The 17853-nt window shown below is 41.6% G+C and overlaps 1 protein-coding gene across 1 annotated transcript in view; it reads right to left on the bottom strand.

Annotated features, from left to right (window-relative positions):
• Positions 1 to 17853, bottom strand: part of tmtc2a (transmembrane O-mannosyltransferase targeting cadherins 2a) — a 179989-nt gene that overhangs the window by 11458 nt on the left and 150678 nt on the right. Inside the window, exons 7-9 of the mRNA XM_034163037.1 lie at positions 15436 to 15514; positions 12249 to 12370; positions 5318 to 5399 (exon numbers count right to left, since the gene is read on the bottom strand). Coding sequence (XP_034018928.1) covers positions 5318 to 5399; positions 12249 to 12370; positions 15436 to 15514 — 283 coding nt within the window. The remainder of the gene's footprint in view (positions 1 to 5317; positions 5400 to 12248; positions 12371 to 15435; positions 15515 to 17853) is intronic.

The following is a 17853-nucleotide window of genomic DNA, read 5'->3' as shown; positions in this document are numbered from 1 at the left end:
ACACCCTGTCAGAAAATCTACATGCTGTTGGACCTGATGGACATGCTGGTTTCCTGGCCTGCAGGACTAAAGAAGGGCATTCGTCCTAGGGCAAGAGTGTAGCCTTTTATTTCTGCCCAGGCTCAAGAGCTTAAGATATGGTTGTGATGGTCATTGTCATTCCGCTACTACTACTTCGCTGACATATTGCCAGAGTGTCTCGGTGCCAACAGCAACTACACAAAGTAGGACAGCTCTTCACTACTATCATCAATTGGCGATGAAGCGAAATTATCAACAAAAGTCAATCCACAATGGCATCAAGTAGGTTGGCTCAAAACCTTTCATCATACCCCTCCTATCAGGAAGAAGAAAGAAGTAAGTTCTCTGTCGGCCCTGAGGCTTTTTGGTGCTGTAGCGTTTCAGAGTCTATGACTCGCCCTAGATGGGGGCCAATCCATCGCAGGTTACTTCCCTAACCAAGGCTGGCTACCTGGCTGGACTGAAACAGTGCAAATCAGGTGTCTTGCCCAAGGACAAGGTTTGACTGGGAATCAAACCCAGGTCTACATATTGGTAACCCAACTCCTTACCCCCATCAGGCTTGTGTACTGGTTAATTTGGTATGTTCAGCTTCCGGTAGCATCAAGGAATTAAGAAAGCTTCACACAAATGGAGAACAATCAGCAGTGAACCACATGAGGACACAGAAGGAAGACAGCAGAAGAGCGAGGTACTGCTGTACTGCTGCGGTTCAGAACAGCGATGAGTTAGCGGTATTTTATGCATTTTCCTGTGGGAATCTGGCCACCTGGTGCGGCGCCCATTAGTGCCTGCCTCAGTGTCTATAAATTAACAGCCGGGGTGAGCCACAGATGTTACTGAACATAGGAAGGAGGAAATGTGTGGCAGCTCTGTGAAGGTTTATGTGTGTGTGTGTGTGTGTGTGTGTGTGTGTGTGTGTGTGTGTGTGTGTGTGTGTGTGTGTGTGTCCTGTACAGTATGTGCACTCTCACTTTTGATGAAAAGTTTTTGGCTGAATACAGACTCCAAATTGTTCCGCAACTCAATACAAGCTGTTTGACACCAAAGCACAGTAGTTCGAAAGAGGAGGCTCATTTATTGCTTTCATATCCTCACAATAGGACCAGTTAGGCATAAAGACAGAACCCATTATCAGTAGCCATAGACACATAATCTAGACATCTCCTGAGCGAGCCCCCAAACTGAGTTTACTCAAATATACCAGAAAATAGTTCTAGTTTTGTGTCCACTGTGTTACACACTCACACCTTGAACCCAGGATATCTTCAACAGCCAGACTGTGCTAAGAGAGGGGGACGACCAAATAAACAACACCTGTCAAAAGACCCTATAAGATAAGTGGCGAGAGGAGACAGAGTACAAACTGTTACCTCAAAAAGGGAAAGAGTCTAGTCCAAAGACATCAATTCACCCCATGCCAAGTATCAACCACAAGCCAAACCTCAAGATATCCAGTACAGAGAATGGCAAGATAAGGAAGACAAGAACGGGTGCGTGCGCAACGGTGATTTTAGCAAAACTGGCAGAGCATTACATTGTTTTATTCCCAGTGTTTTATTCCCAGTGAATAGTGGCCACCAGTACACTCCGACCCTTTCTCCTCAGTCAGATAGACGTAGCAAGCCTCTTTGCATGTCTGCAAAAATCTCACGTAGCTCAGATACTATGTTTCCTTACCATCGGTAATTTAAGCAAAATACCGAACACTTCATATTTGAAACTAATGTTATGGTGCAACAACTCCAAGTGGTTTCTACAGATCAAGTTTGGGAGAATGTGCCGCACTGCAACCACATCGGCAAACAACCACTCTATCCCCACCTCCCAATAGTAGTCAACTATCTGTCACAACTGGGTCAAACATGGGCATCCCCCCCTTGGCGTATTCCAGTTGTTGGGGTCCTCAACGCTGACGGCCCCACTGAAATATTGCTGACGTTGTCTCGCAATGCAAGTGGTATACTCCATATGAGTCCCAAAGTAACCTTTCGTTTGACACAAAGTCATTCCATAGGTCCCAGAAAAGACAGAAGAGCTTCCAAGTCTCGCAATCACAAAGTAAGACAGGAAGCAGACCTAAAGACATAGACTTGGACCTTCTTTCTCCTGCAATGGTACAGGCATCAGTAAACACCTCTGTCCACACTCCTCGCAGAACTAAGATATGGTCGATGGACTTCTTGAGTGTGAAGCCATACCTGTCCTGGGACTGAATTGTATGAAGAGTGATTCCTTCATCTAAATACCGATGTAGTTGTAATTCGGGTGATCACCCTTTCCTTTTCAAAAAGGTACAAGAAGTCCTTTCTTACATTCAGTTGGGATGATACCTGTCTCTCAGATGGAAGCAAAGACTGTTTGGAATGCCAAGAGAAAAGCATATCCAACCACCTGGAGGAGTTCCACTGTTTCTTTAAATTTGTTTGCCAATGTTGCATACTCTATGGGCTAATTCAAAGTAGCAAATAAAACCAGAAATTCCTGTGACAAGTAAACAATTTGATCAATTATTGTAACACAGTGGTATCACAAATTTTGAGGCCTGACATACACTGTAAACCCGAACAAGTTAGTAGAACTCAAAAATATTGAGGAAATCAATTGCCATAAAATTTTTGAGTTCATAAACATAAAAGTCAATTGTTCCCAGAACTTAAGTTTTGATTATATGCTACTTTTACTTCATGATTACAATTAAAGTGTTCATTAAGCTAAAGTACAGTAAGTCTCTTCGGTTGCTGCCTTGTTTTTCACTTGGGGTTGCCACAGCAAATCCGAGGAGCATCTGTATGTTTAATTGGCACAAGTTTACCACCGGCTACCCTTCCTGACGCAGCTCTACACTGCATGAATGAATGTAGCAGGGGTGGGGTTTGAACCAGGAACCTTCTACACCAAAACCAAGTGCACTAACCACTTGGCCACCACCCGTGCTAAAGTGTTTAAGTCAACTCAAATTTTCATATATAATTACTTAATTCTTTTAAGTTGTGCTTAAGTTATGCTTTGATGTTTTCCTTACTTAATATACAATTAGTTCAAGTCAATCAAAAATTCTGAATTTAATTTACTCAAGAAGTAAGACCATGTTACACAAACTTGAAATATTTAAGCAAGTAGAACATTTTCTTAAAACTGAGTTTACACTACTTAATCTTGTGAATTCATTTGAACATTCGGGTTTACAGTGTAATGGAGGCACAACATGGGACTGAGGGAAACCACAAGTAAATTCTCACAAAGGACACTGAATGAAACAATGAGTAGTGACCTCTAGTGGCCTGTGGAATCACTAGCAATCAGATGACAGCTACTATTCCAAAGTCCATAATGCAAGCTGAACCTCAGACCAGCTAGATGAAGGAAATGGAAGGTGGTAGCAATTTGTAAACAAAAGATTTAGTTTTCATTTTGACTGAAATTAAATTATTACAACTTTATTATGATGAAAAGCATAATTAAGGACTGTAATTAAGATTAGGAGATACAATTACTATGTTTCTCTGCATGCTTGTTGTTTTTGTTTGTTTGTTTGCTTTTTCAAGCATTTTATCCAAAAGAGGGTCATTTGGGGGGAAAATATGGTGCTGATTATAAATTTGAGCCTCTCAAAAAAGTTTTTTTTTTTCTTTTACTACTCCAGCTAACATGAACATTTGCAAGGTCCAGCATTTTGAACAGAATTGTAAAGTGCCAAGTGGTCATACAGACATGGCTACCTGTTAGTAATTCAGGTGTCCCAAGTGCCACCTGCAATACCCAACAAGCAAGCATTCATCAAACAAATTTAATCTGTGCAGTATTGACCTTAAATGCAAAAATGGTCACAGGCCTACCAGCTATACACTGTAGTAGCACGTGGCAAGATAAAAACACCCAGTAAACCACTTCTTGTTGGTACTGAAAAATTAAAAATATTATTAGAAGTTTTTGGTAGCATAGAGATGACCCCTACAGAGGTAAATGTGCACATGTTTATGTCATTAAGTGTAAAAACATTTTAACATGAAAAAGTATGCAGTTAGCTGCTTACCTTAGCCTGATGGTCATCAAGCGATGCCACTGAGTTATTAAAATTCGAATGCTGATGCTCTGTAAGTCAAGCTGTAGGGACTGTCTGTGTACCTCCACATACTTCAAATGACATTTTTGCTTGTTCAGTGACAAGAAGCCGTTAAATGTGAGACTTTCTCCACACCGTTACATTATACAGTTGGCTAGCCCATGATGGGATTTGCATTCCAAATCAATGCTGCACCAATTAAATTAGTTTTTGTTCACATTTAAAAGATGAACCCTAAAACTTCCACAATTAAACCCCAAGCTGAAAAGTTAGAAAGACAGTATTATGGACGACAGTATTCTTGTGAATTTAAAAAATAAAACAAAACTAGAACGGCAGTCACAGAGTGCATACCCCCACGTAGAAAAAATCCTGGCTCCCCCACCCCCAATATGGATGTGCTGCAAAATTCTTCTTTAAATATCTCTGTAAATGCTACTGAATTTGTAAAAGATTTCTTTATCATTGCAAGATAGAGCATCTTTCACCAGTTTTGTAAATTTCTCAAGACAAAAATCATAGATCTTTCTGGGGGGGAACATATGCCAAAGGAGAGTGTAAATATGTAAAAATAGGTGAGCTTTGGTGCAGATCCAGATATCAATCCACTATCTGTTGATCAAGATAAAAACAAATCACATAATCTCGACCTAATTATTAACATTATTTCTTTATTTATTTATTTAATTCAAAAAGATATGTACATTACCTCTTGAGAAATCACAAAAATGTTGAAAAAAGTAAACAAAAAAAGTTGAAAACAATGCTATGTTAAATAAAGTGGAATATTATATTTTTTTTCCTGGATCTGATCTTTAATCCGGTAAGATAATATTTTAATAGCCCCACGTTGATTAAATTCATGATGTTACAGCAGCACAGGGACAGTCGCAGAACAACAGTACAAGTATGCAAAAATAAGGTAAAAGAAAAATAATAACCAAAATATGGAAGTCAAGTTCCGTGCAGAATAACAATATATACAACAGAATAGATTACACTATAAGCAAGCACAAAGAATGTTTTTGGAATATTGCACAGATCCACTCCAAAAGTTCATGTTTGCTCCTTGGCCTCGTATCCCAGCCTTCCACGAAGTTCAATGAAAATCGATCAAGTAGCTTTTGCATAATCCCGCTAACAGACAAATAAACAAACAGCACTGGAAGCACAGCCTTCTTGGCAGCAGTAAAAAGGCGCGGCAGTGTGAGGAATGATGTGTCTTCTTACCATAGTGCATATAGCAGTTCCCTTTTGTTGGGTCAAGTTGAATAGCTCTTAGATAGTATTTCTCAGCTTCTGTCTTCTGCCCCTAAAAGAAACAGGTAAAAGTCATTGATTGTACCTGAAATGTATGTATAGTTTTCGTTTTTGTGAGTATATTGTGTTTAATATTTTGAGAAGCAGGTTTTTTCTTCCATGCTTACTAGTTTTAGTGCATAAAAGCATATAACAAGAGACATACTGGTTAATATACAATTTAATCAAAGATAAACGGCATCCTGTCTTGTAGAAATCACAATTTAGAGCGATATAAATTCCCTTGACAACACAAGTTCCTTGTGCACTTGTACCAGCTGTAAATTATTTCAGCTCACCAGCGTGCCGAGGCACCGGAAACCCGACCGCTACCTTTAAAGGTCCCTGATAAAGAACACGCTACACCGCCTCCCATTTCTAACCTTTAAAGAAAAACTTGAAAGCAAACGCCCAGCCAAACCGAGAAAGACATTACCTTCGCTCACCAGGCTCACTTTCTCCACCTCTTTTGTTCCAATGCGTTACCACTGATTGTTTCCATATTTTGTCAACGTGTTGGCCAGGCCAACATAAAACGAGACGGCGTGTTAGGTTTGCTTCATTGCTACTTTCCCCCATTCCCACAATCACGCTAAATGAACATGTGACGCTTGGGTCGAGCTGGCTTATTTTCACATTTTCTTTGGCTTGCTCTCTTTGCACTCAGTTAAACCATCCATCAAAACTCAAAGTAGAATAATTCTGTCCAGTTAAGTTAGAATCTGTAGACATCTAATAGATTTATGAGTTTCAGCTCAAAAAAAAAAAAAAAAAACATTTACATGCAGTCATGCAGGCAGGAGAACGGGTTGATGGGTTCAATCCCCCAGTTGTGGAAGAGTGTCAAAGTGTCCACGAACAAGACACTGAACCTTGAAGCGCACTGGCCTCCCTTTGACTCTAAATAAATGTGAGAAAAGGATGTAGCAAAAAGAAAAACTGGGGACATATTATGAAAATACACTTTTGTCTAACTTGTAATGGGTTCACATGTTTGTGGATGGTGTTTGTGCACAGTATTTGAGCTGCTGGTGGAGCTATAAATCATCTCTTTTGCCCTGTTTAGCTGATAAACACTGCTAGCATCACAGGTATCCATGTCATTAGCTTGACTACATTAGCGGCACTTAATTAAAAACTATTTTTACAACAAACCTGACAGCTGCACTTGAGTGCTATCTTTTCAACGTGTCTGTTTTTCTTTTTAATTAAACTTGTGTTTTGATAGGTAAAACAATTTGTTAGCATGCAATTCCTGAAATTCTGACACCTATGTTATTAGCATTAGCTTCTCCTCCTTTGTCCCAGGTAAAGTTCAGCAAACTTGGTCTTTCAATACGTCAGACTTCTTTTAACCATATGCGTCTTTGGATTTGTGAAAGACTATCGAGTTCTGGGATCATGAATGTGTTGATTCACTTTTGGGAGGAAAATACTTTGACTTCCATATGTGAACTCGATTCAACATTTGAGCTGAGTCGTGCCTCCCTTTGCGATTTCAACTGACACCATCAGTGTTGCTGATAGAATAATCCAATAAGGAAGAAGAGTAATTGCATTATAAGTCAGTCCACTGGTTCAGCCAATCTCCTGTTTCCTAAGCTCCGTAGTGAACGCGGGCCTCACTGGGAGCTAGCGGTAAGCAGCCTGGGTCCCGTGGGACCAGAGCAGGTGTCCAGTTATATGGTGTGACTCTAAACCTGTGTCTTACACACGGTTCGTATCTGTGTGGAGTAGTTATCATGTTAAAACAGGTTATAATGGATGTATTTAGCCAGGTGCAGTTGTCAGGGTTAGTATTAAGGTCAACCTTGATTTATCCACATGCGGGAGACATAAGCAGACATCAGCAGCTGTTATGAAACATTCTGCTGTCATGACAATGTCATACAAAATACAGCATATGCCCAAAAGAGTTGGAATATATACAATCAGGTCCATAGGTATTTGGACAGCTACAGACACCTTTATGGTGTCAAATCTCACGCATAATCACATTCTCGCTGGGGAGGACGAGATTTCGTTGACAGTGTAAAGTGTTTGCGGCAACTTCTTTGCAACATTGCGTCCTTATGGAGGTGAGTTCAACCAAAATATGTATTTAGGTGTTTAACTAAGATAATCGTGAGTCTTCAATGTGAGTTTTATAAAAAAAAAAAAGAAAAAAAAAAAGCGTGTTGCAGTTAGGGTTGTGTGTCGGGAACTGGTTCTTTTCGGGTATCCTTATGCTGCGTTTACACATGACGACGACAAGTCACGAATGCCACGAAGTGCACATTCTTGACCTCTGATCATGAATGTGATGATTTGGGGCAGAGGCGTCAGGTGTCCTCAGGAACTGCTGCAACCTGTTACCACACGTTACGATTAATGGAACGTGTTGCTGGAGAATTATCAGGAACCATTATGCACGGTGAAGAATAGTGTTCCGCGTTGTTGTGCGCTATTGCCCGTAACAGCGCATCGTTAAGTTCTGTCACGTTGTGAACGAGGTGAATTGTCTACACACACACACATACACACCCATATTCATCCAACCAAATTCAGATCGCTCCAGTTTTTCAGAAGAACTTTGTGACTGCATGCGTAGTTGGGCTCTGTGCCATGGAGTGGCACAGAGAGGAGGAGGAGGAGGACAGAGCCAGATGTGTGGCTTCATGCGGCTCTCATCTCGCGCATTTTCCCAAACATCAGGCACATGCAGCAGGTGGAACACCTGCAGGAGCGCTCTGAAGAGCACTGAAATTAGACTTTTAGCCGACTTGGTGTCAGCAATTAAACTGAATGCGGTGCAGCAGAGTTTAATTGTGCGCGCGCGTCTTCCTCCGCCGGACTGGAGGAGGTGCAGAGATGTCTGGCTGCACGTGAGTCTCCTCTCGCTCCTCTGGTTCAGACCCGTTCTCCCGCTCATTGGTTACAACAGCAGGTGGAGCACCTGCAGGAGCGTCCTGAGGAGCTTCAGCAGGAACCGTGGAATGACATTTGGAGCTGAGTTTAATTGTGGGCACGTGACAGAAAACTGATTCGTCGTGGCGCACAGTGAAATGTGACGCCACGTTATAAGTTCTGTCAAAACTTGACAGTTTCCGTGTCACTTCATAATAACGCGTGACAGTTTGGGCTCCAAGAACCATCACAGGAACCACTACAAACGTTGTCACGTTCTATTAAGGATCACTACTCATCAAGACGGATCAATACGCTCAGTTGCGACCTCCACGACGTGAGATGAAATGAGGGTGGTGTGTGACATTACTGGAAGATTTTTTGACAGGCAAAAACATGCTCCACGAATATCAAGAATATCACGCACCAACACGCACTATTAAGAAACCTATTCAGATGCGTTAAGTCACATTAAGAATGTCAGGAATGTGTCACGAATGACAGAAAAATGACATTCGTAACGCATCTTGGTTATGTGTAAACGCACCTTTAAGAAATGATTCGATCCATTGACCTCAGTAGCCTTTTTGCTTAACGATTCCCTTATCAGTCCTTCAGAGTGCCCGTTGTTTTTGGGGGTGTTTGTCAGGAAAATGATCAATTCTCTACATTGATTACAGACCCTGCAGCGGGTCTGTATAATCAACCGTTTCTGCACCGCGGCTTTGCTTTGAACCTTGAACCAATGAAGCAGTGCTTCGATCTTCAATCAGCTGCTTTGTTGGTTCTTTGTTTTATTTCACTTTATCTTAATTTTTCCCGCTAAAACCCTAAAGAGCATATGTCTGTGAGTAATATTTACCTTTTTTATATTAAACCGACCTGTTGTGGTCTTCTGAAACAGTTGATAGATGTATTTTATAACTTAAAAACAGGACCGATGCTAACACGTTAGCATGTCTATGGCACTTTTGATGTTAAAGTTAGCATTAAGCTGAGCCATTATCATGCCTCCCTCCCCAGTGCACAAAGGATTCTGGGATACTCTAAAACCGTGAATATATAAGGGTTATTATTTAAGGTTATTATTTATACAAATCATCACTTTTACAGCCAGTTTTCTTCATTTACATGAAGTCCACTGAGCAGGTAGCTCATTGGGACAGGTGTTGGGCTACTAATATGTAGACCTGGGTTCAATTCTTGATCATGCTACCTGTATGTGTCCATGGACAAGACTCTGCATTGTGTTAGTCCACTCAGCTGTAAAGGGGTACTGGCTTTGGTTGGAGAAGTCCATTCCACGGGAAATCCAAGATTTATCCATGGCATGCTGTGGTAACCACGGAAAAGCACCAGCACCAATGGGCCTCAGGGTCTATGTAGGACTTACTTATTGTTCATTTATTTTATTCATTCACCCGCTTATTCTAATTAAGGGTCACAAGGGAGTTGGAACCTATCCCAGCGGTCACTGGACAGGCCTCCAATACAATCGCGGACGAACACAGGCTCACTCACACCTGTGGTCAAATTAGAGTCACCGGTTCACCAAATCTGCATCATCTTTTGATTTGAGAGGTAGCCGGAGCATGTGGGGGAACCCATGCAAACATGGGGAGAACATGCAAACTCCACACAGAAAGGACCAGGTGAGAAGCGATGCCAGGACCTTCTTGCTGTGAGGCAACAGTGCTAACCACTGAGCAATAGTGTCGCTCGCTTTGGTGACATATTACACATAAGTCCATAACACTGGATACTGAACAGATTTGCTCTGAGGGTGCAGACCCATTTGGGCCGTGTTCCAGTGCACTTTGCAACTTGAGTGGCAGGAAATACCGGCAAAAAGCCAGCACTGTGCCCAGGAGGGTTGGGTTAACTGTGTTCATTACTAATGGGCAATTTGTAGTCCAAATATAACATCAACCAATCACAGTGGCACAAATCCTTCCCTTTAAACTGGAATTCGCCAAACACACAGAGCTGTGGTATCCAGGAAGCCAAAGCAAGTGAAAGGGTTAATGGCTTGTTAAAGGATTAAGTAAATCCAACTTGCTAGTGTGAAGCCTACAGCAAGGTGAGGGTTATTTGTTGAGTGTTTGAATAATAATTTTAAAAAAGCAAAACTAAAAACTAGTGTTTATACACAAATACAGGAGTCTTAAAAATGAATATGCCTGTCACACGGTCACTCAGTTTTAGAGAACTGCCTACACGAGAGTTTGCATTTCTTAAAGACTGATGTAAATGAAGCCCAAAACAAACTCAGTGAGATGAAAATGTTCATGTATCATCCCCTGACCTGTCTCCAGAAAACTGGCTGTAAAAGTGATGATTTCATCCTGAGATTTAGAATAAATTGTCCCATCCCAACTTTTTTTGGAACGTGTTGCAGGCTGTCAATGCAGGAATGGATGTATATTAACAAATTAAATGAAATTGCTCACACAGAATATGAAATATCTTGGGTTTATACTAGGGATAGAACAATAATCAGCTCGGCCGATTATTATCAGATTATCGGCCCAGCCGATTATACGTCTATCCTTACAGAACACCCAGAGGGATTATCGGCCGATGCAGATTATTGGCCCAGCCGATTATCCGTCTAGCCCTACAGAACAGTCAGAGGGATTATCGGCCCAGCCGATTATCCGTCTAGCCCTACAGAACACCCAGAGGGATTATCGGCCGATGCAGATTATCGCCCCTGCCGATTATCGGTCTATCCCTACAGAACACCCAGAGGGATTATCGGCCGATGCAGATTATCGGCCCAGCCGATTATCCGTCTATCCCTACAGAACACCCAGAGGGATTATCGGCCGATGCAGATTATCGGCCCAGTCGATTATCCGTCTATCCCTACAGAACACCCAGAGGGATTATCGGCCGATGCAGATTATCGGCCCAGCCGATTATCCGTCTATCCCTACAGAACACCCAGAGGGATTATCGGCCGATGCAGATTATCGCCCCTTCTGATTATCGGTCTATCCCTAGTTTATACTGTGTGCAATTAAATAAAAGTCAAAGTAAATGTCATCCACATTTTCCATATTTTCCCAACTTTTTCTGATTTGGTGTTGTAAACAGCAAACCTGTAGTTGAATATGTAGTTTCAAGTAGTGGTCAAACAAAAGAAACAGGTTCTTGTGTAATAAATCTTTCAAGAAGCATAAATGATCAAAGCTGGAGGTAAAAGCCTTTCAGGGTTGCAGCTGCGTGTGTGTTTCTGTCATGCTGGGTTCGGACAATCCCCACAGGTCAGACGTGCGTTTATTCACTATCCGACGCAAAGGAAGGAACCGGACAAGCATCTGTAAGCGGGGGTTATGCAGGATGTTCCCAAAGTTTGACCCCGACTTCCAGTCTTGAATCGGGTGTGAACACGTCTATTGTTGCACAGATTGTTTGAATGCAAAGGCGCTGAAATAAAAGTTTATTTTCACGGACAAAACATCAGAAGTGCAAAGCACCGTTCCTGAGCAGCTGGATTAAATCATGTGCCCTTGATGTCTTGCAGCACTCGATACAAATGCAAACACTCAGTGGGAGCAAAATAACATAATCCAGCACTCGCCCATTCAAAGAGGAATAGCTTTCATCCACTTCAGATAAACTCCCGACGTCTCTGACCTTCACACTTCACAAGCAAATTTATTCTGCTACTAGATAGCAGGGGTAAGTTTTCCAAGTTACTTGGCAACAGTCCCAGACTGGGGTCAGTACGGGGTCAGCCAAGAAAGTTCCATATCATAAAATGCAGTTTCTTCGTTGTGTTGCAGAGGAAACGTTGGTGCGGCCTCACCTTATTCCAGTGTTCCATAAAAATCGCCCTTCATGCATTATTAAAAATTTATGCCCCATTTAATTACACTCTGACATGTAGTTAAACTCAATGCATAATGTACCAATGTACTAATTCATTAGCTTGTCCTCTGTGCATGTGTGTGTTCTTCACAGGACTTACAACGATGGACAGGAGCTTCCCGTAAGTAAGGTGGGCAGGAATGTGGTCCGGTTTGGCCCTGAGGGACTCCCTGTACCAGTGACCTGCTTCCTCCAGCCTGTTCAGCCTCATGTAGGCCTCACCTGGAAACAAGGCAAACGTTCAGGGTTTAATCCGATTTTAGTTTTCTCTGTGTGTCGGTAGGATGTCTGAAAGAGACACGGAGAGATTTCAATTGTTCATTTGGAGGACAGTGTTGAATTGAAGAAGGGTGGATTCAACTTTGGGAAAGATGCAAAAACGGGATCTTTTCTATTAAAAATCCTATAACTAGGTAATCTGTGTGCATGAAGTCATTAAGGTAGTGATTTAGGGAAAAGCAAGTCCTTATCGGACCTCATCGGCCCAATGCTGATACCTGGTTTCCATTGCATGAAACACACGAGAGTCCACCCACACCTCAGGCTACTTCCCAGCTAAGGAAGGTACCCATTTGTAGCTGGGTGGACTGGAACAATGCAGATTTAGTGCCTTGCCAAGGATACAGATTGGTAGCATGTGTGGAATTTCAACCCAGGTCTACATATTGGCAGGCCTCATCCTTATCCACTCATCCACCTGATACACATCACGTAGGGTAAGAACAACATCAGTAAGGATGCCGTCACTTTGTTTAGGATAGAATTTCAACATAAACAACATGGTTTTAAATCCAATTTCTTGACCCCAATGGCCTTGACCATCGCTGAAATGAACCCTTTAAGACCGATTCCGTGGTTGACCTTCATCGTCACACCACATGTGGTAGCAATCGGCCAAAGACCACGGGAGGAGTAAGGCAATAAACAGATAGAATTGGCCTGGACCTTTAGGGGAGGTGATGGTCTAGTGGTTAAGCGTTGGGCTTGAGACCAGAGGATCCTCGGTTCAAATCCCAGCCTGATCGGAAAATCACTAAGGGCCCTTGGGCAAGGTCCTTAATCCCCTAATTGCTCCCGGTGTGTAGTGAGTACCTTGTATGGCAGCACCCTGACATCAGGGTGAATGTGAGGCATTATTGTAAAGCGGTTTCAGCGTCTGATGCAGATGGAAAAGCGCTATATGAATGCAGTCCATTTACTATTTAACCCCAAAAATTGACCATTGGAAAATTTTACGTTGCCTTGGCAATGTTGGAAAACACCAGCATGTGTGCCACACTGGGTACAAACTGGAGTCAAAAAGTCAAAATTTTATCTGCTGCTGAAACAAAGCCTTTAAGGGCAATTTCAGGTTTGGCCTTCGTCCATATAGTGGCAATCAGACAAAGGATCAGCAAGGAGTAACATACCGACAAATGTATCCCTACTATAATGTGCAGTCTGTTCTCATGAAAAATTTGTAGTAAAATGTATGAAAAATATCATGCAAAAAATCTGTACAGATTCATGCATATGGTGCGTATTTTCCACCAGGAGGCAGTGATGATGTCACCGACAACAAGTTGGCGGATTCTCTGAATGAAGACAAAAAGTGGTGAGTTGTCTTTTCCTGATTACTATGGTTATTCTAACCTTAAAGCTGTACGGCCTTTCAAATTTCACAAAACTGAGAAAAGTTAGCTTCTGCCAAAATCCAAGCATTATAATGTCGGGTTATTATGTAACACGTTTCAAAATTACAGCTCATTTTAATGAAGAGAACATATTTATCCGGGTGGAATTTCATAGTGACTATTTTCTTTAACTTCCAATGCCCTCGTGCAAATGGACTGCAGGAGGATGCGCGTGTGCCACTGGCTGAGGTTTTCAGATTATCTGGTTTCAAAAACAGCATTTTTACATTTGGAAGTGCTTATTTTTCCCTAACATTTACAAAATATTTAAGGCACATATTCGATTTATACATAAATAAGCTGTTTTGGAGCATTTTATGCAATCTTGATTTAGTTTGCTCAAGCGAGCAGCCAGCTGATGTCAGGCTGCCTCTCCTCAGATTGACAGTTGGCGTGTGCTTCCCAGCATCCCTCACACAGGTCAGGTGAAGCCCCCACACGATCTATGATGTCGCTACCACACGCAGGTCATGGCACCTGACTTCTTGAATTTCTACCCTTCAGGGGTCGAAATTATAAACTGTTTCCAGACAGCATGAATTTTGATCATATTGGCAATGCCATATTATGAATCTCTTATTTCAATTCTAGGGAATACGATTGTAGTGGTGTCAATGAACATTATTTTATGACGTACATCTTAAAAACCCAGAGGCCATACAGCTTTATCTAAAGCACAAATGTGCTTTTCTGAAGGTTTTAAGTGAAATGGTTATTGCACATTGGAATTTGTAGTAACATATGGAAAATGTAGCACTTAATATTTCATATCATATCACAAAAAAACCCACCATGACAACAAGTTATAGCGTCATATATCAAACTTGAATAAAGCTACAACCCCAGGGTTTAGCATACACATAAAAAGACTGAAGTCTGCTCTTGAGTTTTTTCTGATCCGTCGCCCTTTACCCTTCATGCCCACATTTGTTTCTCGATAAATAAATCCTCCTCTTGCTCTACTGTGTTTGTTGTGGGGACACAGCGCACCTTTGGGACCTTGGAGGTTGAGCGTCGGTCTGCTGACATCACTTTTAACAAAGTAACCCCCAGATGTCAGTGCCGTCTCTAATTCCTCCCTCCACCTGAATAAACACGCCTTTATTTCTCATCTACGGTGGATTTTTGCAGACATCTTGCTGCAATCTCAATTACACCATCAGGACGATTTTCCAATAATGTAATTACTGTTACAATAACAATGAGAGGGATGTGATTTATTAAAGGGATCATCTCCGGCCGCTGGGCATGCGGTCAGTAGTTCTCTAGGAAGTGTGTGTGTGTGTGTGTGTGTGTGTGTGTGTGTGTGTGTGTGTGTGTGTGTGTGTGTGTGTGTGTGTGTGTGTGTGTGTGTGTGTGTGTGTGTGTGTGTGTGGTGTGTGTGTGTGCGTGTGTGTGTGTGGTGTGTGTGTGCGTGTGTGTGTGTGTGCACATGCTTATCGGTCATGAAATGAAACTCAGCTCCATGCAGGGAAAAGCAAACATTATCAAAATATTACTTGAGAGTTAACGTTTCAAAGCAAATGTTTAAAAAAAAAAAAAAATCAATGTTGTGAATTTTTAAAAAGTCGGCGTTTCCCGTTTCAGGGCGGACCGGCTCCAACAATAACTTACCCATCATGTTGAAAAGGCTGTGCGGTGCAAACTGTCTGGGCATTTTCAGCACGGCTTCCTTATAAACCGACAGGGCCTCCTGCAGCGGTGGAGAGGAAGAAATGTTTGCTGAGCAAACCCGGTTTTTGTTTTGGATCAGCAGATTACAGCTCTGGAGGGATTTTTTTTTTCCTTTGGGCAAAGCAGAACTCAGTGTCCAGATATTATTTTTGATCAAACTTTAGAGATAATAACAATCATTAAAGTCAATTGCTAAAGAAAACACCCAGATAACAATACAACACACAATAAACAAGAGCAATCAGAAATTTCTGACGTCCACTAATTCAGATCCAGATCACCTCCAAAGTTCAGTGGAGTCTTACATACCCTAACATGTAATCTGTGGTGAAAATGTGGTGAAAATCCGTAAAGTAGTTTTGACGTAATCCTTCAAAGCCTATATAAAGTGAAATCGTGATCCAGAATCCATATTCAAATCCGGATCACCTCCAAAATTTAATAGTCTTCCATGGCCTAATATGTATCTGTGGTGAAAATTTGGTGAGAATTCATGGAGTAGTTTTGACGTAATCCTTCAAAGCCTATATAAAGTGAAATCGTGATCCAGAATCCATATTCAAATCTGGATCACCTCCAAAATTTAATAGTCTTCCATGGCCTAATATGTATCTGTGGTGAAAATTTGGTGAGAATTCATGGAGTAGTTTTGACGTAATCCTTCAAAGCCTATATAAAGTGAAATCTTGATCCAGAATCCAGATTTGGATCCGGATCACCTCCAAAATTTAATAGTCTTCCATGGCCTAATAGGTATCTGAGGTGAAAATTTGGTGAGAATGTACAAAGTCGTTTTGACATAATCCTTCAATTCAATTCAATCAATTTTTTTATATAGCGCCAAATCACAACAAACAGTTGCCCCAAGGCGCTTTATATTGTAAGGCAAGGCCATACAATAATTATGTAAAACCCCAACGGTCAAAACGACCCCCTGTGAGCAAGCACTTGGCTACAGTGGGAAGGAAAAACTCCCTTTTAACAGGAAGAAACCTCCAGCAGAACCAGGCTCAGGGAGGGGCAGTCTTCTGCTGGGACTGGTTGGGGCTGAGGGAGAGAACCAGGAAAAAGACATGCTGTGGAGGGGAGCAGAGATCAATCACTAATGATTAAATGCAGAGTGGTGCATACAGAGCAAAAAGAGAAAGAAACAGTGCATCATGGGAACCCCCCAGCAGTCTAAGTCTATAGCAGCATAACTAAGGGATGGTTCAGGATCACCTGATCCAGCCCTAACTATAAGCTTTAGCAAAAAGGAAAGTTTTAAGCCTAATCTTAAAAGTAGAGAGGGTGTCTGTCTCCCTGATCTGAATTGGGAGCTGGTTCCACAGGAGAGGAGCCTGAAAGCTGAAGGCTCTGCCTCCCATTCTACTCTTACAAACCCTAGGAACTACAAGTAAGCCTGCAGTCTGAGAGCGAAGCGCTCTATTGGGGTGATATGGTACTACGAGGTCCCTAAGATAAGATGGGACCTGATTATTCAAAACCTTATAAGTAAGAAGAAGAATTTTAAATTCTATTCTAGAATTAACAGGAAGCCAATGAAGAGAGGCCAATATGGGTGAGATATGCTCTCTCCTTCTAGTCCCTGTCAGTACTCTAGCTGCAGCATTTTGAATTAACTGAAGGCTTTTTAGGGAACTTTTAGGACAACCTGATAATAATGAATTACAATAGTCCAGCCTAGAGGAAATAAATGCATGAATTAGTTTAGAGATATTGCGTAAATGCAAAAAAGCAGTCCTACATATTTGTTTAATATGCGCTTTGAATGACATATCCTGATCAAAAATGACTCCAAGATTTCTCACAGTATTACTAGAGGTCAGGGTAATGCCATCCAGAGTAAGGATCTGGTTAGACACCATGTTTCTAAGATTTGTGGGGCCAAGTACAATAACTTCAGTTTTATCTGAGTTTAAAAGCAGGAAATTAGAGGTCATCCATGTCTTTATGTCTGTAAGACAATCCTGCAGTTTAGCTAATTGGTGTGTGTCCTCTGGCTTCATGGATAGATAAAGCTGGGTATCATCTGCGTAACAATGAAAATTTAAGCAATACCGTCTAATAATACTGCCTAAGGGAAGCATGTATAAAGTGAATAAAATTGGTCCTAGCACAGAACCTTGTGGAACTCCATAATTAACTTTAGTCTGTGAAGAAGATTCCCCATTTACATGAACAAATTGTAATCTATTAGACAAATATGATTCAAACCACCGCAGCGCAGTGCCTTTAATACCTATGGCATGCTCTAATCTCTGTAATAAAATTTTATGGTCAACAGTATCAAAAGCAGCACTGAGGTCTAACAGAACAAGCACAGAGATGAGTCCACTGTCCGAGGCCATAAGAAGA

This window comes from Thalassophryne amazonica, chromosome 22 (assembly GCF_902500255.1).
Source record: "Thalassophryne amazonica chromosome 22, fThaAma1.1, whole genome shotgun sequence".
NCBI lineage: Eukaryota > Metazoa > Chordata > Actinopteri > Batrachoidiformes > Batrachoididae > Thalassophryne > Thalassophryne amazonica.
Note: the sequence above shows the minus strand (reverse complement) of the source record. Positions and strands in the feature narration are given on the sequence as shown.